This window comes from Protopterus annectens, chromosome 7.part0 (assembly GCF_019279795.1).
Source record: "Protopterus annectens isolate FY-2018-M chromosome 7.part0, PAN1.0, whole genome shotgun sequence".
Classification (NCBI taxonomy): Eukaryota; Metazoa; Chordata; order Ceratodontiformes; family Protopteridae; genus Protopterus; species Protopterus annectens.
The window spans coordinates 1741180552-1741203974 of NC_056739.1; the positions used below are offsets into that span (position 1 = coordinate 1741180552).

At 38.5% G+C, this 23423-nt stretch overlaps 1 protein-coding gene across 1 annotated transcript in view; it reads right to left on the bottom strand.

Moving 5' to 3' along the window:
* The window catches only part of VPS33B (VPS33B late endosome and lysosome associated), a 2132768-nt gene that overhangs the window by 1929064 nt on the left and 180281 nt on the right, over positions 1-23423 (bottom strand). The window contains exon 3 of the mRNA XM_044078281.1: positions 11399-11479. Coding sequence (XP_043934216.1) covers positions 11399-11479 — 81 coding nt within the window. The remainder of the gene's footprint in view (positions 1-11398; positions 11480-23423) is intronic.

A 23423-nucleotide genomic window follows, 5' to 3' on the forward strand; every position in this document is an offset into this window, starting at 1 on the left:
TACTAATGAAGAAACTGTAGTTAAAACTACCCTGGTTGACAATTCATTTCCAAATTCCATGGTTTTACAATACAGTGGGGACTCCACTACCTTGAGAGATATTACAACAAAAAATTGGGTGATGTTTAGAAGTAGTGTTGAGACACTTGACATTTTAGGTCCAAATCCTACTTTTGTGTATAAAACAAGGCGGAATTTGAAAAACTATTTTGAACATCCCACAAATGTGAAAGTACAGTTGTGTACACTTACCATAAATGTAGATGTTAGAGTGTCTTCACTGTTGCAGTCATGACTGTAGGGTTCTCCCCTGCCAGCAGGCAGTCCTCGGTCGGCCAGAATCCCAACGTCTGGGTCCGGCGTCAGCTGCTCAGCCATGCTCCCTGACGTCAGAGCGCCAGGAGTACAAAGCTGACAGCCGACGCCATGTTCTCCAGTTTTTCTTGCCCCAGATGTCAGGAGTTCCAAAATGAGTAAGATCCCATACCCTTTGCAAATACACCTCAGAAGAAGGGTGAAGAAGGGAACCACACAAAGGAAAAAATAAGAGGGGACAGGAGGGAGAGTAACCCAGACTGCAACAGTGAAGACACTTGAACATCTACATTTATGGTAAGTGTACACAACTGCACTATGTTCATCGTGTTTCACTGTTGCAGTCATGACTGTAGGGTTGAATCCCAAAGCAGAATAAAAGGGAGGTGGTCATAAAGTAGAGGCGGCTAAAGGCCCTGCAAGACTGCAGAAGCAAAGCCTGCCCTAGACTTAGAGTAGAGAGGTAGATTGTAGTGCTTGGAAAAAGTATGCACTGAACTCCAAGTTGCAGCTTCCAAAATGTCTTTGGTAGGAACTCCCCTGAGGAAGGCAGCTGAAGTGGCAGCAGCTCTGGTAGAGTGAGTCCTTATACTCCCTGGGATTTGCTTACCATGGTGTGAATAGCAAAATCTGATTCCATGAGCAATCCATTTAGAAATGGTCTGTTTTGAAATGGCTTTACCTTGGGAACTTGAAGCATAAGAAACAAATAATTGCTCTGATTTCCTGATGTCCTTGGTTCTGTCCAGGTAAAAACGTAGTTGGCTGTGTACATCCAAGGAATGCAAGATCCTTTCCCCTTTATTCTGAGGAGTGGGGAAAAAAGTTGGCAAGTGAACAGTTTGATTTAAAGCCACTTTGGAAACCACCTTAGGCATGAAAGTAGGATTAGTCCTTAAAGACACCCTGTCTTGATGAAAAATAATATAAGGTTCCACAGCCATAAGAGCTTGCAACTCTGAAACTCTCCTGGTAGAGGTCAGAGCTAACAGGATGGCTGTCTTCCAAGATAAAAACTTGATGTCAGATGTGGCAGCAGGCTCAAAAGGAGGTAAGGTGAGCTTTTCCAAAACATAGTTGAGATCCCAAGCAAAAATGGGTGGAGATCTAGGGGGGCCTTAAGTTCTTAGCTCCTCTGAGAAACTGTCTCATGAGCTGGTGGGAAAAGATTGGAGGATCTGTATTATAATGAGCAGAAATAGCAGAGGCATGTATTTTTATGGAAGAGAAAGAGAGACCCTTATGTAAGAGGACTGTCAGGTAAAGTAAAATCAGAGGAATGTTAGGAATAAGAGGATCTGAATCCCGAGCCTGCATCCTGGAGCAAAATCTTTTCCATTTTCCTGCATAAGATTTTCTAGTGCTAGGACGTCTGGCTTCTAAAATGACATCCATAACCTGCTTGGGTAGGAGAGAATGAATCATAGACGCTGGGTTAACCATGCCGCCAGGCTGAGAGTTTTGACATGGGAGTGCAGAACCTGACCGTGGTGTTGGGACAGAAGGTTCTGAGTCTGTGGTAAAACCCAAGGGGGCTCCAGACAAAGGTTTTTCAGTGTTGGGTACCAAAACTGTCGAGGCCAATTTGGGGCCAGCAAGATTATCATCTTGGGCTTGTCCTGTTTGATCTTTAATAACACCCGTGGAAGAAGAGGTAGAGGCGGGAAGGCATACCCAGAGAGGTTTCTCCAACTGAATGATAGTGCATCCACTTTCCAGGCTAGTTCATGGAATGTCCTGGTGCAAAAAATCTGTAGTTAATGATTGAAGTGGGATGCAAAGAGGTCTATGTGAGGACATCCCCAGACTGCTGTAATCATCTTGAATATTTCGGTGTCCAGCATCCATTTGTGTGGGTCCGACAGGTTCCTGCTCAGACTGTCTGCCAGGAAGTTTTGCTTCCCTGGTAGAAACTGAGCTTGAAGGTCCAGTTTGCAAGCTAGAGCTGTGTTCCATAGATTCATGGCTAGTCTGCAAAGGGGATAGGAATGAGATCCCCCTTGCTTGTTTATGTACCACATAACTGTGGTGTTGTCTGTTCGTATCAGTAGTTGTCCTGGATGTAGAAGATTCCTGAAGGCCAATAGAGCCTTCTGAACGGCTAACATTTCTTTTAAATTGATATGCAGGAGCTTCTGATCCTTTGTCCAAAGGCCCTGCAGACAGTTGCCGTGAAAATGGGCTCCCCATGCATAATCTGAGGCATCCGTGGTTAATATCTGAGTGGCTGGAGGCAGACTGAAGGGTTTTCCTTTGTTTAGAGTACATGCCTTGGACCACCAAAGGAATTCCTTTTGAAGACAAGGCAGGACGGTAATCTGTATGTCTAAACTGTGGCAATGCTGAGACCATACACATTTTAGGTACCACTGTATTTTCCTCATATGTAGTCTTGCATATGGTACGAGAAGGATGCAGCAGGCCATGTAACCCAAAGCCTGCAGGAATTTCCTTGCAGATAGCTGAGTTAAAGTTGCCAAGGTTTTGAAAGTTGAAGCCAGCTGTAATTGTTTTTCGTATGTCAGAAATGCCATCTGGGTTGTTGTGTTGAGAAGAGCACCCAGAAAAGTTATCTGTTGTGAGGGTGTCAAATTTGACTTTTTTTGTTTACAGTGAATCCCAAGAACTTGAGAAGATTCTGAACAAATTTTAGATGCTGGAGTAAGACATCCTTGCTGTCTGCCTGAATAAGACAGTCATCCAGATAAGGGTAAATTTGAATTCCCTTGAGTCTGCAATAAGCTACTACTGGAGCCAGGCATTTGGTGAAGACCCTGGGCGCAGTAGACAATCCAAAGGGCAGCGCAGGGAATTGATAGTGCCTCGATCCGGCCTTGAACCTGAGGTATTTTCTGCATTCCTGCCTGATGGGAATGTGTAAATATGCCTCCTTTAAATCCAAAGTTACCATCCATGCATTCTTGGTCAGCATTGGAAGTAGCTGCTGTAGAGTAAGCATCTTGAATTTTGGTATCTCGAGAAAAGTGTTCAGGACTGACAGATCCAGAATGGGTCTCCATGAATTTTGCTTTCTGGGGACTAGTAAAAGCCTCGAGTAAAAACCTTGTCCCATCTCTGAAAGTGGAACCAGTTCTATGGCTTTCATAGCCAAGAGAGCTTCCACCTGGTTTAAGGCCTCTAACCATTGATGTTTTGGAAGATCCGGCCATCCGCTTGGTCTTGGTAGGGTATGAAAATGGAATTTGTAACCTCTTGAAACCACATCCAGAACCCACTTGTCTTGGGTTATATGAATCCAATTTAGGTGAAAAAGAGAAAGTTTTCCTCGGAGAGGGGCTTCGAGGCAAGAAGTTCCTGCAGCCTAACAGAGGGAGTCACTGAGTCTGTTTTCTATGAGCTTGCGACCTGTCCTCTCCTCCCCTAGGGGTGGAAGCAGTCCACTGTCTTGGTCTATAAGAGGCTTGCGTTTGAGGCCTTCCTCGGGAGCGTCTGTACCTCCCCCTCTGAGGCCTGTCAGAATTGGACAGGACCAATTTTTAGTAGGCCAATTCCTACTAAATCTAGGTGGCTGTACTTGTAAGAAATCTTTAACCGTTTGCATGGATTTTGCCTTGTCCTCCATCTTCTTTATCACCTCTTCAGCTTTAGATCCAAACAAAACATTATGTTGAACAGGAGCATCCAATAATTTAGCTTTTACTTGATCTGGCAAGTTTTGTTCCTTTAACCACGCATGCCTTCTAATGACTGTGCCAGAGGCAGCAGCCCTACAAAAAGCCTCCAAGGCATCAAATCCACAGTGTAAACCATGCTTCCCAACTTGTTCAATGGCATGCATTAAGTCATGCAATTCCTTATCTGCACAGGCGGAAATGGAAGTTAACTTTTGTTTTAAAACAGACAGAAGAAATTGCTGGTACTTCAGCATATGAAACTGACAGTTTAAAGCCCTAACAGATAAAGTAGCAGAAGTGTACACTTTTTTGCCCCATCTTTCTAAAGATCTGGAATCCTTCTCAGTGGGAATGGGGTTTTTAGCAGAAGCGGCCTTAACCCCCTTAGGACCCTATGAAATGGTTTCAGGATCAGCAGTAGGATTCTTGTATAAAAACTGGTGGGAATCAGGAACCCTATAATATCTGTCTGGCTTAACAGGAGCTGGAGGAAAAGAGTCAGGAGTTAAGATAGCCTCCGAAAAAGCATCATCCACAATATCCAAAATAGGAGGAATAGCCAGGGGTCTATGTTGGGGAAGAAGAAGAAAATCCCTAAGTCTTTTCTTAGATTCCGAGTACTCCTGTCCTTCCCAGTGAAAATGTTCCCTCATTTCATGCAAAGTTTCCCCAAAAGAGAAATCCTCAGGGGGAGAAGCTGAAGGAATGGATTCCTCAGCATCAGAATCCTCATAAGGAGGGAAAGAATATTCCTGGTCAGAAGAAGAAACGGAAGAAAAAGAAGCCTGATCAGAGGAGTCATAATACACTTCCTGCCTTGGCCTTTTATCTGGAGGGGGATGTGAACCCCTAATCATAGTAAGTAAGTCTTCAGCCATCTTGAGTAACTGTTTCTGAGACTTGGGTGCCGGATCAGAAGAGGCCTGGGCTGCAGTCTTTGATTTGGAAGGAGTCTTTGCCTTTGTCTTTGCCTTTATTAGAAGCTGAGTAGTCCTGAAAACCCCTTTGGAAGCCGGTACCTGCACAGCGGCTCCGGACCCATCCGAAGGAGCATTGTCCGAAGGTCCTGCAACAGAAATATTCAAAGACCTAGTTGGCACCTCGTGGGAGTCCATTTCGGCCATCGGTTCCGAAATGGCCGACGACAGGGGCTGCAAAAGCGCCTCACTGACGATGGCCGAACCTGAAGCTGGCTCTGCTTGTACGATATCATCTGATTTGGACCTCGGAGGCCTGTCTTTATCCTTGCGTCGTTTGTGAACTGCGGTAGCCGGAACCGTATCCGACAACATTCTGTAATTAAAACGCCTACCGAAGTAATGAAATGCAAAATCGTACCTTCATTTAATTGTACGTTGATTGAATCTAGCACAAAACCGACAACTAGCTACGTCGTGGTCAGGGCCTAAGCAAGGAATACAGTAAGAATGAAAATCCTTATGAGGTATTTGCTTCCCACATGAAATACAATTATTAACTTTTTCTGGCATCAGACTGGAGCAAGAAAAAAGTTTCCCCAACGGGATACTTAGCTTTGAGTAGGAGAAGAAAGTCTTCGGACTGAAGTATGTTTTAGAAAAAATTGTCAGGAGTCAGCCGACCGGCACTTGCGAACTATCACCGCACGGCAAGAAAGACTGGAGAACATGGTGTCGGCTGTCAGCTTTGTACTCCTGGCGCTCTGATGTCAGGGAGCATGGCTGAGCAGCCGATGCCAGACCCAGACTTTGGGATTCTGGCCGAACGAGGACTGCCTGCCAGCAGGGGAGAACCCTACAGTCATGACTGCAACAGTGAAACACGATGAACATCAGTAAAATGATTAATGGAACTAAAAAATGTGGGAGATGTAATTACTGTAGTTACATCTTACAAAACAAAGCAGTGTCCGTAGTTAACCTGGAACAGCGTATTAGTTTGGACACAGGAAATTGTGGCAGTTCTGGTCTTGTATACATTGCAACTTGCTCCAAATGTAATGATTTTTATATTGGGAAAACTGTTAAGATATTACATAAATGTATATACGAGCACTTGTATGCCATTAAAAAAGATGAGAATAATGCTTTATATAATCATACCAAATACTGTGGCTATGATTCAAAATTCTTATTTGGCATTCTGGAAAAAGTTAAAAGGGATGACAAGGGAGGTTTTTGGGAGAATAGGGTAGAGGAATGTGAACTTAAATGGCAACTAAGGCTGAATGCAACAGCTTTGCCTGGTATTAATGAACATGTATCTATTTTGCCTGTTTTAGCAATGATTTTATGATGTATTTAGTGTAATGTTACTGTTTCTTTAAGGAAACATTAAGTGAGCACGTCACATGATGATTTTAAATGTAATTTAAATGATAGTTTTTATTATGTAAAATGGTTCTGAAGACGTTCCTTTTGGGAACAAAAGCGCTTGACCATTTTTTGTTTTTGTATTAAAGTGTTATTTATACTATTACATCTTGTCAGGACCTTATTGGGAATTATCCCCCTCATTGGCTTGTTACTTGTTATTAGTTCAATTTTGCCTTCGGGTACACACTGTTTGGTTCTCAAACTATTATTTCTTTAACTGTTTCACAGTAGTCCCATTTCCTTGTGTGACTCCTACTTGGGTTTTAATATGCTCCTTTCCCCATTTTCTAGTTCCTGCAAAAGCTTTAACAAGTCTCCTATTAGGGGTTGCGCGAGTCTTTTTCAATTGTCTAGAAATTGCTTTTTTTTTTTTTGCTAACTATAATAAGGATTATAAGAGCCTTAACACAATCTCATTTTGTTATCCCCTCAATCTGTCTTAAATAGAAGTACATTGCTTCCAGTTCCATCTCTTGATCTACCACGTGCTGATTTGCTTCTTTTAAGGTTTTTTTGAAATTTTCCACTTCACAAAAAATATGTACCCAGTCCCTCCTCACATTGGTTTCAAATCTCAAACACATCACACATGCTCCAGAAAACATGCTATGTAAATTGTCTAGCGTAAAAAAAGTACTTACTTATGAAAACACTTCCATCCAAAGATTCTAAACTTCCTCGATTTTTGTTATTTTTCTTGGGAGCCTCACAAATTCCATGTGAACTTTTTCTGATATTTTTCTCCTTAAAGCAGTTCGGCAAGTTCTTAACTATCTCCAACTTTCCACCCATTTATCCTTTATTAAAGATATTTAAGTTATACTAGCTTTTTATTCATTGAATTATGTGTCTGGACTTTTATAATCCTAATCAGTTCAGGTTTTTGGAGATATCTTCTATTTGTTTCTTTTTTGTATTTACCATGTACATCATTTAGTAAACTATACTGCAACAACTTTCTTCTTGAAATTTGATATTCCTCTGTCAGCCTTTCACAGGTCATCCTTTCGTTCTCTTCTTGAATATGCTCTCAGAAATATAGCTTCCATCTTCTTTATGCCATTTTTTTTATTCCTTCCATACTTATTCTGTATAGGGCTTTACTCATCCCTATTGGCCAAACTTCAAATTTCTAATGTTTATGTTCTTTCACTCTAAATATCTCTAATTTTTCTTAACCATAATTTACTGCATTTCCCCTTCCAGTTTTGTTCCTAATACTTGCTTCCATAACTCCGGCACTGTCCCCTCTTCACGATGCATCTGGTCACCCCTCAACAATGTTTTCCATTTAATCTTGTAATGGGGTTTAACAACAAATATAAAGATTTTCACCTGGGATGCCTGATAATATTACTTTAAAATGGGAACAGCTAAGTCTCCTTCCTTTTTGCATAGTACCCTTTTTTGCCATTATACTGTTGGGTGCTTTCTTTTCCATTTATCTATCCCATTAATAACTTTCTGAGCTTTTCCAAAAATTATTTTCCGGTGTCATACACTATGGCTTGGAATATGTATGCTAATTCTGGGATTATGAACATTTTCATGTCTTGTATCCTTTGATCGAAGTCGCTTATCATTGTTTTACATTTTCTAATTAGTCAAATTTTAATCCTTATCTAGTCCATGACTGCCTAGCAGTTTCTATCACAAATTTTGCTACCCAAATTCCCAGGTATTTCATTGTATAATGTCCCCTTAACTATAGGAACTCCTGGACTAGTGCCAAGCAAGATGCATAATTAATCACTACTGCTTTGTTTTTTGCCTACATTTATTTTATATTCTAAGATGATTAAAAAGTCCTTTAATATTGTGTATGCTAGATCATCATCCGTGGACAAAGCTAATTTTTTTGTGCTCCCTGCCATTCCCATCCCATAATCCTTGATTGCCTGACTTTCTGAGCTAAATGTTCTAACTATAGAGCAACAAGAATCAAGGACAAAGGGCACCCATGATGCATTCCTCATTCAGTTAGTATGTCCTTAAGTAATACAGCATTTAACTTTATTTTTGCTCTGTCTCCTCTATAAATCTCTAATTAAATCCATGAAATCTTCCTAAATCCCATTTTCCACAGCATTTTTTCACAGGCATCGCCAATGTACTCAGTCAAAAGCCTTTTCAAACCAACTGCCTACCTCTCCTTTTAGCCTCATGATGCATTATATGTGTCCTTAATGTATTATCAGAGATTTGCTGCCCTCTCACAAATCCACATTGGTCATCAGCAATCACTTTTGGTAGTATCCTTGCAAATTTGTCTTTTAATATTGCAATAAATACTTTATAATCACACTCTAGAATTGATATGGGATGGCATGAACGATGGGCACTGGGATCCCGCCTTCCTTTGGTATTAGGGATATCCCTGTCATCTTCCAGGACTCTGGGGATCTGTTATGGTTCCATTATGTCTTTGGACATTGCATGCCACCTTAGTACTAACTTCTTTTTCATCTCTTTCAATAGCTTTATCTAGAGACTATCCACCCCTTGGGTTTTGCATAAAAGCCATCCTTCTGCATTTATTCTACTACTTCCATCATTGTTCTTGGGTGCATTAATTCTTAATTATTCTCTTGTAACAACTGTGGTTGTTATAATCGTTCCACAAAGTTTCTTATTTCTCCTTCCAACTGCCCGATTCTCATTCTTCTTATATAGTTTATGATTGTATGCCCATACAATTTCTCTTAATCCCTCTACATATGTCATCATTCCCATACTACGAGGTCTCAGCTGAAAAACTGTCCTCTCCACCTTTTGTTGTCTTAACCTGGCAGCTTGAATTTTTTGGTATTTAGGCAAATTGTCAGAGAATAAATCCTTTATCCCAACCTGCCTAGAAATTACTCTGTGTTTAGTCAGTGTTTCATTCATTTACTAACTGCTCAAGCTCTTCTTGTTACTCACCTGCGAGACTATCCTTCTCTTTTCCCGAAGCCTCCGTATCATCTGTAGTTTAGCCATCTCCCATTTTCTCTTCTCCACCCAACACTATTTCTCAGTTTCTTGCATCTTCCCTTTGATGCTTGTTTGAACATACTTCTATTCGTTCCCCTTTATTGATTGCTCAACTTCTTTAAAGACATTTTAACCACCTCTTATTAACACTTTCTCTCAAAACATCATATCAGTCCTCTAATGTCTGATTCCCTTTCTAGTGTTTAAAGCTCTATTTTAATTTCACAGACACAAAAATGGGGTATGTAGTAAGCTTTTTAACCAACCTGCCATGTTCTACTGCTACATACCACCTGTCAAGTATGGACCTCGTTTCCTGTTGACTTGATCTGAAGGATGGCACAATCTTGTTAGGGAATAGCTTTATAGCTTTTCCACCTCCCTCATGCTGTATAACTTACTTCTGAGTAGTCTTGGTCTTCTCCTTCAGTCCTTTTCAGCAACATGTTTAGCATACTTCTAGAATCCCTTCTAATAGTATCACTCATATTATTCTTTAGTCAGTTCAGTCCACAGATATTGGCATATTTCTTGTAACCTAGCTCCTGCTATTTCATCTTGGATTTGATGTTCCTCTGGATCACCTTTTCTTGTCTTCCATCTGCAGTCTGAAAAACTGAAACTGTTTAACTGGAATTCTTTCTTTCTTTCCCTATCATCTTTTGCTTTGTCTTTCCTCTTCCAGTTTCTGCATATGTTACTTCTTTGCCTCTTGCTTCTCTAACTTCTCTGTATTTTTCTAATTATTCAGATGCAGCCCCTGGATCTACAAATGTTTTGGTGCCTTCAGGAAAGTTCACTTTCAAGATCTCTGGCTATATGAGAAGCAACTGCAAATGCAACTGTCTCAATACCTTAAACAGCAGAATAAATCTGTTTCTCTTTTGGCATGTCATCAGAAAGAAGTCATCATCTACAAAAACTCACATCAGCAAATGAGGTTTTCTATTCTGCCAAAGTAATGAGAGTATATTTTCCTTGAGTGAATAGCTCTGAAATTTGATTAAGATGGGTCACGGATACATGTCACCACCTTGCACTACAAGATGGCATACTGATCGTTCAAGCACACAGAGTCTATCTTGTGGCAAAGCAGTCCATCTACCATATTCCACTATAAATATCTTGCAATCCCTCATCTCCAGTTCCTCTGGCACAGCTGTAAAGTGAAGGTTTCCTTGTCGCTCATGATCCCCTAATTTATTTATTTTTCCTCTTGTAACAGTTCTAACTATGCAATCTTAGACATAGATTCAATCTCTTTTTGTTAAGAGTGTCTACTTCATCAGAGTGCTAGTTTAGCACATCTTCTACTTCTTCCAAACATTTATCATTCTTATTTATATAATCTTTTGTTACTTTTTTGGTGTTTTTTATCTCTAAGAATCATGTCCATTTTGAGGTTGATTTCATTATATAGGTTTTTCTGAACTGATGGCTCACTCATTGTCTGATAAGCTCTTCATGTGAGCCATTTGCCCAGCACTCATCATGGGTTTTGCAGCTGTTTTCATTTTCCATTTTTTGATAGGCTTCATTTGCCCACAATAGGGAATAGGGTTGTATTTAGGTCTTTAGTTTCTGCACATGGATTTTTTTTGCTATTTAAACTTTAACAGAGTTGTGAGCCTTCTCAAGGTATGTCCAATCAACCCTGCACCATACCAGAAGTCCTTAAATAACAGGTTTTGAGCTCAGAAAAGGCATGGCTATGAATAGCAGGCTACGGTACACCAGGACTTAATCCAGGACCTTCCATCTCTTCTCTATATTCATTAATAAAAGTCTTAATTATTAAACAGGTGTTAGTCTCATCACATATGAAAACAACACATTAACATATCATTTAATTTCTAGTGTTGATACTTTCATTGAAAGATGTGGTTGAAATATCAGAAGCACAAACAATTTTCAATGTAGAAGGAATGACAAATGCTCCATAACAAGGCAGACTATTTTCACTCTCTTAGTGCTACATTTTTACAGGGCACAGACTGCATGTAATTATCTTACCATATGCTTGCACCATGATGGGCAATTTACAATTCTTGATTTAGAACTAGTGGTAGACATTATCTACCTCCTAAATGACAACAGAAATTTTGAGAATTAGCTACTAACCTTTAAGATGGAGACACCAGCAATCCTATCCAAGGGAGTCATCAAATCAGCATCAATGAAAAGATCCTTCTTTCCAGGAAGCTAAAGAATAAAGAAAGGCAACATTATCCTCATAATCATAATCAAAATGCACAAATCCACTTAAAATCACTTCAGAGCTCAATGTTAATAAATGACTGCAGATGCTATACAAATAATTTTATACTACCAATGTCTTGTTCATACCCACATTGTATTAAAGGGAATGGAACAGACTAATAATGTATAAAGTACATATTTTTTACTTGAAAAAGGACACATGCCACTTAAATGCCACAAAATCTATATTTTTACAAGCTTCAGCACTTCAAATAGTACACGTCAGATTCTCAATGTCTCCAGGCAAAATACTGTTCAATATTTCCTGTAAACTCTAGGCTAGCAATAAACAGATCTATAGTTCTTCAAATGCAAACTTAATGAAGGAGAAATAAAGTCTGAAGAGCAGAAAATCAAAAAATATCGAAAACAATTTCATCAAAAGATTTACTCAAAAGCACACAAAGTATAATAAAGCACTTAACTACATACAGTATTTCATGCAAGACAACACCCCACAAACCTTACCCTAAGGCAAATCCTCAGCCCAGAGACTGACTTAATCTTAATTTTAACCCATAAAATAACTGACTCGTACAAGTGCTAAAGCAATTCTAGTTGACCAAACAGCATTTTGTATCAAACAGTTCTTGACAAAAATGACCACAAGTATCAAATTTACTCCACAGCAAATTCATTTACCCCAAAAATTCCTGTGCTGACCTTGTGCTTCACAAACTAGCACATGTCTAAAAAGTTAAATTAGCTAAAAATAATAAATTATGCTGTAATATGAACGACAGCAATGGAATACAGTGAAGTTGATATTTACTGAAATGTTTGTAACACTGCTTGTTAATAGAGTGAATTAGTGTATACTACCCTCCTGAAAATATTTCTGTAACATCTGAATTCTCATTAGACATGTAAGCTTGTTGTATTCTCTGTACAAAATAAATGTACTTTATAACTACTTTGCAGATGAGTCTGTCTACAACTGTAGAGATACTCTGTATACTATGAAGATCTTTCTTGCATGCCAGTGTCTCCCCCAGGTGTGCCTATCAGTTTGATAACTGCAGTTATGTAAATACCAAAAATAATGAAAAGTGAATGCATGCATTGCTATGCACAACTGGAAAATTTTGCTAAACAGTTGACCAGTCCTTTTCACCTAGCCAAAGACAGCATGCAAGTATTTACATACAAGTCAATAAAAATGTTTGGATCCATGTCAGCCTAATGGTGCAGAGGGGTGGCATCTATCTTCACCGCCAAGGACCTGAGTTCAGGAACAGACTTGAAGTGCTAGCAGGGTTGGCTGAAAGAGGATAGGATGTAGTTGCTGATGGCCATAATGCCTATCCAAGGTAGTTAGAACTTGGAGAATGCCATTCCAGTCTGATCACTGGTGGAAACCAGGAAACCTTCAGGTCACCTCTTCATAAAAAAAGCAGGAGGTGGCAGGAATGCTCTGACAAGCTACTCCCACAGCTAGGAATTATGACCTGCTTCCCCATAAATGATAGCTCTTGTCTCTCTGCTTACAATTCACCTTAGGATTCCATACTCACCAGGGTTAGCAATAAGTAAGTATCCCAAGGTCAACTGACAAAAAGTTGGGAGGTCCACCCAGGGAACTACTGATGGGGGTACCGGACAAGGAGGATCTGGGGTATCTGTGATTTAAGTGGGGAAGCCAGGAGGAACAACCCGAGACTGTGTGGGGTTGGATGGAAAACGTATTAAAACAATAAAGCTATGGAACCATTTTAGATAGAGATACAGCCCCCAGGTATACAAACACACGCACACAAGCATGCAAGCACACACACTGCACATAGGAAATAATATTACAGTAGCAGTGCTGTGACATACTGCAGAGGTATCTTATAAGAGGTGAATTATGTACTTTTAGGTGAGGGGGATAGATCAGCGGTAGTTTGGGCTGAAGCCCTAAAGCAGGTTTATTTTCTTACTTCTGATTCTTTCAGATGATCCCCTTATTACTGTTTTAACAAAAGTTTTACAAAGAATACTCTTTCTTATTGAGAATAAAAGTAATATATCGCAAAAAACTTATATCTCTTTTATTACTTCCATTTACGAGCTAAGAGCTGAACAATATTATCAAAAGACCAACAAAATTCAGATCCAAACTAAAACCAACAGAAGAGAGAAATCACTTACAATATTAATATTACAGAGTATCCATTACAAACTTCAGTTTTTGCAAAGCAAGCCAACCAAATGAAAGTCTGCAGGAAGACAGAACTATTCTCATCTTAAAAAAGCATGTACAGCTTCATTGTTCTTCATGCACTCAGCGGGGTGAGGAGAGAATAGAATGAACTGACAGTAACATGGCACAACTTGTCTTAGTACAGAGATCAACAACTTTATACAGCAGTATGATCACAATGCTCTCAAAAGAGCAAGAGAGGCACTTTTCAAACCACTAACCTCTTAAAACACTAACCATATTACTGCTCTAGCAACAGAAAGAAAGGCTGCATATGCTCATAACCAGTTCATGTAATTGCAACTGCCTCGATGCCAGTGTTACTGCCTTACTTTATATATGTGAACACTATTTTCTGTATTTGTTTTGTATCCAGTTATTATTGTTAGTATTGTTACTGTTTTTGGGGCTTATATTTGTGAACACTATTATCTGTATTATTTTGTATCCAAGTATTATTTGTATTTTGTTTTGTTGTTGTTGTCTTTCGGCTTTTTCCGGTTAGGGGTCACCACAGCGGAACTCCGGTCCGCTAATGATTGACAGTAGATTTTCACAAACGCCGAGGTGCCAACTCGATGTTCAACCTTCAACGAAGGCGTGCCCATGTCTTTCGAACGCCAACCCAACCATTATTATTAGTATTGTTTACTGTTTTTGAAGCTTTTCTTCCCGGGCCTCCACTGAAAATGGGCTTCTGGCACAGTCAGACATTACCCAGTTAACAAATGTAATAAATAATGAAATAAATAAAACAATGTTCTATGAAAATGTTTTAGTTTCCCTTCTGCCTTCAAATCAGTGCTGAAAACATTAGCTTTAGCACCAAATATAATATCAAAAGATAAAATAAATAGGCATGTTCTTCATACTTGTAACCATATTCTCCATATAAAGTTGATTCTTAAGCCAGGCCTGTCCTATGGTCAAAGCACCAGAAGCTACACAATATAAATGAATGAGAAACACACTTATGAACATGTACAGACATTTTGGAAAAGCATTCCAAAAAACAGTGACTTATCTCTTAGGCATAGCCTCAAATATCTTAAGTTCTTTGTCTGAATAAAAGGAGACAAAAATAATCTTTTTATCCAAAGAAGCTACACCAAAATCCACTTGTTCCAAAACAGAGATGTTAATACAAGTCACTGTAAAGAGGCAGCAGAAAAAGAATAAACTTTTGAAATTATTAAAACCTTCAGAGATAGCACAGACCTATGAAATGAATGCAACAAAATGTTTTTTAAACACTTCAAGTTATGAGAATACATTGATTTATTAAAATGCATAAGCATCGAAACACAGATCAATGCCATCATTTTGAAATTCAACATAGTGAAAAATCTACAACATAAAAAAATTTTGAAAAAGAAAGTTTCCTTTTCTAATAACCAAAACTATTCTACTAATTTTAGACGTACTTTGTCTGAATGGTGGTAGTATTATAAAAAGGATTCTTCTTATGGTAAGCTGTAGGGCTGGGGTTAGGCACAGTGGCAGGGTTAGGGTTAGTACACATTAGTAAGGTTGGGCATGGGGGCTTCCCTCCCCATCATTACTAATGCATGCTAACCATAAACCTAGTCCACCCAATACCCCCAACCCTACACCTTACCTTAGAAAGTCCCCTTCCATAACACTACCACTACACAAGATACTGAATAATACACAAGATACAGCACATACACATACACACACACACACACACACACACACACACACACACACACACACACACACACACACACACACACACACACCACTAAATCTACTACCTTACTTAGCCTTTACTCTAACCCTTATTCACAAACAGTTGCACAGACACGCACTCCCACCCGCAAATGCCAAAACATTTGTTATATGAAAAAGTTTTGGCATTAAATTCTTAAATTGCACTTACGCTACCCACATCTCTTAACCTTCCTTTTTTCCACATCTGCAACATTAGACGGGATAAATTTTCCAAGGATTTCACCATGTCAAACAACTGAAGATTTGTTAAGAGTGAATGACACCCATACATGCAAGAAGGTAAAGACCAAGAAATTCTTAGTAACCTTATGAAACAAATGTTATTCTTCAAACAGTTAAGTTTCCCAGTCAAACTGTTCTACCATTGTTAGAATGGAGAAATTTGCATTCTTAGAGGAAACTCCATCACCATACTTAAATTCACCTCTGTCACCACATTTTCACAACCAGTTTCACTACTTCACATTCTGAAAGGCACATTCCTTGTCTGGTGGAATGGTTATTAAGAAAGGACACAAGTCACCCTAGGAGTTCCCCAAGGATCCATTCTTGGCCCCCTGCTTTTCTCCATATTTACTAACAAGATCTGTACTGTGGCCTCCTCTGCCACAACTATTCAATATGCTGATGACTCTATAGTATTGTGTGCTACCAGTACCCTATCTAAATTGCAGGTTCTCACTCAATCATCCTTCCTCAAAATAGTCCTGGCTAATAAACTCCTGCTTATTATTAAACCCCAACAAGACAAAGCTCATGCTATTCCATCCTAACAAAGCTACTATAAACACAGAAACTTTTCAGATACTATCCAGAAATAACACTATTATAACTCCATCCCCACATACCAAACTACTAGGGGTCGAAATTGACACTAATATGAGATTTGACATCCACGTCTCTCAATCAATTAAGAAAGTACACAAAAAACTAGGTACACTATATAGGAACAGGCAATATCTCACAAATAACACAAAAATAACTATTGCTCATACTCATTTGACCTCTACTCTTTTATATGCATCACTTGTATTTCTTTACCTTAGGAAAACTGAGGTGGTAATATTAGAAGCCTGCTATAATAAAATAGCTAGATATGCAGCAAACTCTACAATGAGATCACACCATTGATCTGCCCTAAGGAAACTAAACTGGTTAGAACTTCCCCATCTCCTACACTTGTCTCAGCTTAACATGGCTTACAAAATCTTCTATCTTTCTGCAAAAACTCCATCATTATATGACTTGCCAGTGCCCTATTCCTGGCAGAATGCTGCTGTCAAACAATAAGCCCCTCATACAAATTTCAACAGCACACAATCGTGCTGGAGAGTCTACCTACTCTAAATTATATTGCTAAGATTTGGAATTCTCTACCTAGTAACATCACATCTAGCACTACATTAACTAAATTTAAACAAACACTAAAAAAACACCTTACCACTAAATGGCTCTGCTCTTGCTCTGCCCCAGACTAAAAAACCTTCAAACTCTTTACTTACAGCAGTTTTATTTATAATTTGTTGTTCTATGTGGAGCTTTTCTCCCCGGGCCTCTGCTGAAAATGGACATTCCATCCAGTCAGACTTTTCCGGTAATCAAATGTAAAAATAAAAAAAATAAATAAAGATTTACTTAATCCACAATGCTGCAAACATCTGAGTGTCAATCTCAAAGGAAGGAAATAAAAAAGGAAGAATTATAACTATACTCATTTTTTTTACATCTGAGGGTTTACTGCCTGTATCTGAACTCACACAGGCAGCAGTATACTGACCAGGGGGCTGAATGGAGAGATGATAAAATTGGCAAACAAATGAGAGTAGTATTTCTGAAACTGAATTCATCCTCAAGTCTTGGAGAGTACCTTCATGAGGTTGGCCCTGTTTTTTTTTTTAACAAAATCTCATCAAGACAACACTTACATACAGACTATATTTTACATAGCATATATTATGGACAGAAGTAGGTTAAAAATAAAAAAGACAGCTGGGTGCATAAGTCCCAGGATAAAAAAGTGCCCAATCATTGTAGGCGCACTGGTGCCATGACTAGAGAAAATGACAGGGTAGAATCTTCAAAACATGAAAACATTCCTACAATGGGGTTAGGCTAGGCTCAGGGGAAGGATGGCCCCCCTGTTGTAGAAGGAAATAACAATCCACAAAAACTGATAGGCCAAAGAAGAGCCATAAAGATGACAGAGTGGACTATCAAGGATAAGAAAGAAATTATGTATTGTTACTATTATGCAAGAAGTCCAGAATTTCCGGACAGAAGATATACAAAATGATTAAGACAGAAATTAGAGGAAAGAAAAATACTTGCACAGGAAAAAAATGTCAAAAGCTTCAAATGCAAATTTGTGTTCATTAACACAACATATTCAGGAAAAACATTACATAGACCAAGAAACCTAGGGCCATTTGGAAAAAGAAGTGACTGAGGAAGTGTGAAAATATAAACAAAGTCTACAGATTTTTGAAATGTATAAAAAAGAAATATGGACATGAGAAAGAAATAGAGATTTGATATGGTGCAATTATTTATGCAAAGGAGAAAACCAAATTAATTACTACAATAAAAAAGCAGGTACAAAGATATTTGAAGAGAAACACAGGCAAAGGCACCCATATATGAACAATTTTACAATACAAAAAATAAGATCACAAAGGGAGAACCCAGAACAAAAGATTAGTAAAGCAGATGTTAAAAAATGGAAGCTGAAGTTATGGAATACCTGCAAAGTGAAGGACTTGTGTAGAAAGATGACTAACACAGGCTATGTCACAGCATGATGGAACAATGAGTCTCCCAAGTAAGGAAAAACAGGAGACACCTGCAGAAGAAATGTGGACATGGGAAAGGAAAAGAGATTTAATATGATGCAATATTTTCACAAAGGAGAAAGCAAAACTAATCAATACAAAAAAGCATCAAAGATATTTGAAGAAAAAGGCAGACAAAGGCATCTATATATGGAAAATTTTATAATACAAAAAAATGAGAAAACAAAGGGGGAAGAGAGTAAATGAGAAGTTAAAGAAATAGAAACTGAATTATGGACTACCTGTAAAGCAAAAGACTTAGTATAGAAAATCTAACTCTGATAACATCAGAATATGATAGAATAACCCCAAAGTAAGGAGAAACCAGTGGAGTAGGAACCATCTGATCAGCTGCCATATGAAGATACTTTGGAGCCTTCAGTAGGAAACCAGTACAAAAGTTCAGTTGGAGATGCATAGCAAGGGAAGGAACAGGACACAGTGGCAACTCTGATGCAGTCAATGTTGTGCACTGATAGGCCAGCGAGTTTCCAAATGAAAAAGCAAAGGATGACACAAGGTGAATCTGAAGATAACATGGCTTTTTGTAGAATGCGCACAGAAGTAGAACAAAGAATGTGCCCTTAGTTTAGAAGAATCTGATCTAAGGGAAGAACTGCTTGATTTAATACAGATGGATATATTAAGATCAATGAAAGAGACAGACTACAGAAAATCAAGATGACCCAAAATGTTAGAAGTTTGATAAAACAAATGAACACAGTAATCAAAACTGTTTGTAGAAATTCATGCAATATAACAGAAGTAAATGGGATATATTACTGTACAGCCAAATTAATAACAGATAAAGTCTTACCACAAAAACACAGGGCAGTAAGGGACAGGAAGCGCAGAAATCAAATGCCATCATAGACGTATCGAACAGAGAAAACTATACAGCAATTAAGACAAAAAAATGTAGCTGTCAGAAGAGTTCAGAAGAAGGAACAGCTCAACAAAAATATTAAAAAGAAAGATGTGATAAAACCAATGTGCAGTATCAGAACAAACTAGGATCTATCATTCACTATTGCAAATAATAAGCTAAAGACATCAGCACAGGCAAAAAAAACTTAGAAGATATGCAGATAAATAAAAAGAAAAAGTACAAATTAAGCAATTTATTGATGAACACAAAAAGTTTTATAGAGAATTGGGAAACAAGGCAAAAGGAATAGAAACACCACTAAAAAAATAAGAAATACACATATTTTGGAGAAATATCTATGAAGATCTTGTGGAACATACCAAAGATGCTGAATGGACAGAAGACGTAAAAGAAAGAATAAGCTCAAATGTATAGGATATGAAATGGGATGAAGTAATGGCTAGAGAAAATGCAACAAAATTAAGAAAATCGCTTTTACGTCTATTACCGAAGCCACAGTCCCAGTCTTCTGGAAGAAGTTTTACACTATACCTATCCACAAGGGAGGTAACTCCACTGACCTAACTATAGACCCATCACAATAGTATCTCCCCTATCCAAGATCCTAGAAAAATGTGTACACAAACAGATTCTCCAGCACCTCACTGAAGCCAACTTAATTACCCCCACCCAACATGGTTTCTGCCTTGGCCATAGCACTTCTACAGCTCTCATCTCTTTCATAAATAGTATTGCTCAAGCTAGGGAACAAAATAAACTTGCATCATGTCTCTTTCTTGACCTATAAAAAGCATTTGATACTGTCCACCATCCATTACGCTTACAAAAACTCTCCCACCTAAACTTATCCTCTGCCACTATCTCCTGGTTCTCTAGTTATCTTAGTAACCGCTACCAGTCCGTCAAATGGGATTCTGCTATCTCCCCAGAACTTCCAGTACTTATGTCAATCCTAGGACCACTGCTTTTCAACATTTTTACCAATCAGTTATTCAGCTCCACCCCACACTCTTCCCTAATGCAATATGCTGATGACTCCACAGTCATCACCATTACAGACACACTTCCCATACTCCATTCTAAAACTCAGGAATCCTTCTTGTCTGTTGAGACCTGCCTTCAACCAAAATCATCTAATCCTAAACCCAAAAAAAAAACAACTCCTTCTCTTTCTTCCAAAAACAATGACCCAGCTGAAACAAAACTTCTCCATCTCCTCCCAAAACAGCACACCTATCATGGTGGATAATCACACTAAACTACTTGGGGTCATCATTGACGACAAACTAAAATTTGACCAGCATGTACTAAACAACATCAAGAAAACCCACCAAAAACTCGGCCTTCTCTACAGAAACAAAACCTTTCTCTCCTCTCAAGCAAAAATTGCTCTATCACATGCCTACCTTCTTCCAACCCTTTTCTATGGCTCTCAGATTCCCACCAACCTGAAGACCTCTCTTATGTCCAAACTTGAAACCACCTTTAACAAAGTAGCAACATTTGCCACTGAACTTCCTTGCTCCTCTCACCACTGTCTTGCTCTACAAAAACTTAAATGGTTAGAGTTCCCTCACAACCTTACTCTCTCCCAGCTCCAGATAATCCATTTGCATTCTGTACCAGCCCACATTCTGCCCTGTCATATCACCCATCATCTCATCCTACTCCCCAGCTAGGGCACTCCGGAGCTCTCACCAACACCTTCTGACCATAACCAAACCCAAACTCAACATAGGAAAGAACTTGTATAGCTGCTACCCAGCCATACAACGGAATAAACTCCCACTTGACATACGAAACACTACTTCCAAATTTCTATTCAAAAAGACCTTAGCTTAAATAAACTTTGCCTCTGTTACCAGCCCCCTGACTAACCCACCTCTCCATAATAATTCTCTCACTTCTTTCTCTCCTACAATATAATAATTCTGTAACTTCTTCCTACGATATAATAGTTCTCTCACTTCTTTCTCTCCTACAAGTACCAAACTCTACCGCCTTCCAAACTCCCCATCCCTTCTCCCCCTCTAAACCCTCTCCCGACTCTTACCCATAAACTATTCTTTTGGTATTCCAATCTCCTCACCAGTAAAATGGTCAACAAAATACTGTTGCACTCTTACCTATCCTTTCACTGCTACTCAAACACTCCTTACTAGCTTCCTTTTTCTTTACTCAAAATTCAATTTCTCCTTGACTACCTACCTTATTATACATAGCTAGCCAACACTGTATATAATCTAGAATCAGTATTATTATTGTATACTCACTGTACGTTATGTATAATTTTTTCTGTGTACTAGCAAATGTCTTTTTTTTGTATTCTTGGAACTTGTAAATATTTTGTAACTATGGAGCTTTTCTCCCCGGGTCTCCACTGAAAAAGGGTCTTAGCCCAGATGGACCAAACTGGTCAACAAATGCTAAATAAACAAATAAATAAATAAATCGAACTGGAAAACCCTAGGTGCAGATGCAGTACCCAACTTCTGGCTAAAAGTATTAACATCTTTACATGAAGATTTAGCCATGAGCAAGAACTATTTATATATATATATATCCCAAACAGATGCCAATCTGGTTAACAAGAGGGAAAACAATACTAATTATCATTAAGAGTGGACCTCCAAGATATCCTAAAAACTATAGGCCAATAACTTGCCTTCAACAGTTGAACCAATTCCAACAGAGTGTACAGTCATTTAAAAGAAAACTCAATCACGCCAATAGAAAAAAGGGTAACAAACGAAAGTCATATGGAACCCAGGATCATTTGTTGTTAAATAAAGTCATAATGGAGAATTGTAAAAACAGAAAAGAATCTAAGTATGGCATGGATAGACTAAAAAAAGAGCATATGACAGCATCTCACATTCACTGATAGAGTGCTTACAAATCTATAAGATACACCCTACACTGATTGATTACATTACAGTGAGCATGAAATACTGGCAAACCACTTTGCAGCTAAGCCATGATAAAGGACAAATTATTATCCCCGGGATAAAAATTCAAAGGGGGATATTCTAGGGTGACTCTGTCGCCACTGTTCTTTTGTCTTGCACTTAATTCATTAAGCTGTCTACTTAACAGATTAGATCATGGCTACAATTTGGCTTTCAGAAACAATAATGTGTAAAGACTTCTTATCTTCTTTTTGTGGGTGATTTAAAACTGTATAATTCATCATATGAGGAACTGAAAGCTTGGTGATATAAGAATGGCATTTGGTCTTGATAAATGTGCAAAAGCAACCTTTAAAGCAGGAAAGCTGCAGCACCAAGAAAATATCAGTCTGGAACATAATATAAAATAACGACACAGAGGGAGTGTACAAATATTTGGGAACTGATGAAGGATCAACAATAAAACATTAACAAATGTGAATAAAACTTTGTAAGGAATATTTTAGAAGACTAAATTTAATACTGAAAACAGCTCTGACATCTAGGAACTAAGTCCAAGCTATAAACCAATTTGCTCTTCGTGTTCTTAGTTTTGGAGTGATTGACTGGCCCCAAAAGGTACTGGATCAGCTGGATAGGAAAACAAGAAAAATGCTTTATGCTTATCAAATGATTTATAAAAATCAGTGTATACCAAGATTATATATTCCCCATTCTGAAGGAGGTATGGGCCTCCTCAAAATTGATTACATGTACAGATCTGCAATTGCTGGACTGCATACACATTTGCTGTCCTCACAAGATCCAAATATAGAGCCAGTTTTAAAACATGAGAATAAGTCTAAGATGACATCTCTGCTTAGTCTAGCAGAAGCATATCTGTGTCAACAGGGAATGGAAATCAAACCAGAAGTAGATGAAAATCAGGCAGCAACTGAATGTGGCAAAAAAAGAAAGGAGGATCAGGATGAGAAGGCAAGCAATGTATAAAATGGATAAATATAGCTGGAAGTAAAGAAAGCTCTTGGAACAACCTTATATCAATCAGTTTAATGCAGGAATGGTTAAGGAAAGGTGAATTTAAACCAAAAGACAAAAGGTTAATACTGGCAGCCCAGGATAGTGGACTACATGCACGTTGGTTTACAAAGATGATTGAACATGTCAGAGAAACAGACAAATTCATGTTTTGTAAAACAGAATTGGAAACAGTTGCATATCATGTTGCTGGGTGTGATACACTAATGGCAGAAGGCCTGTATACTGAAAGACATAATAATGTCGCAAGACTGTTGCGTTGGGGATTGTACAAACATTACAATAC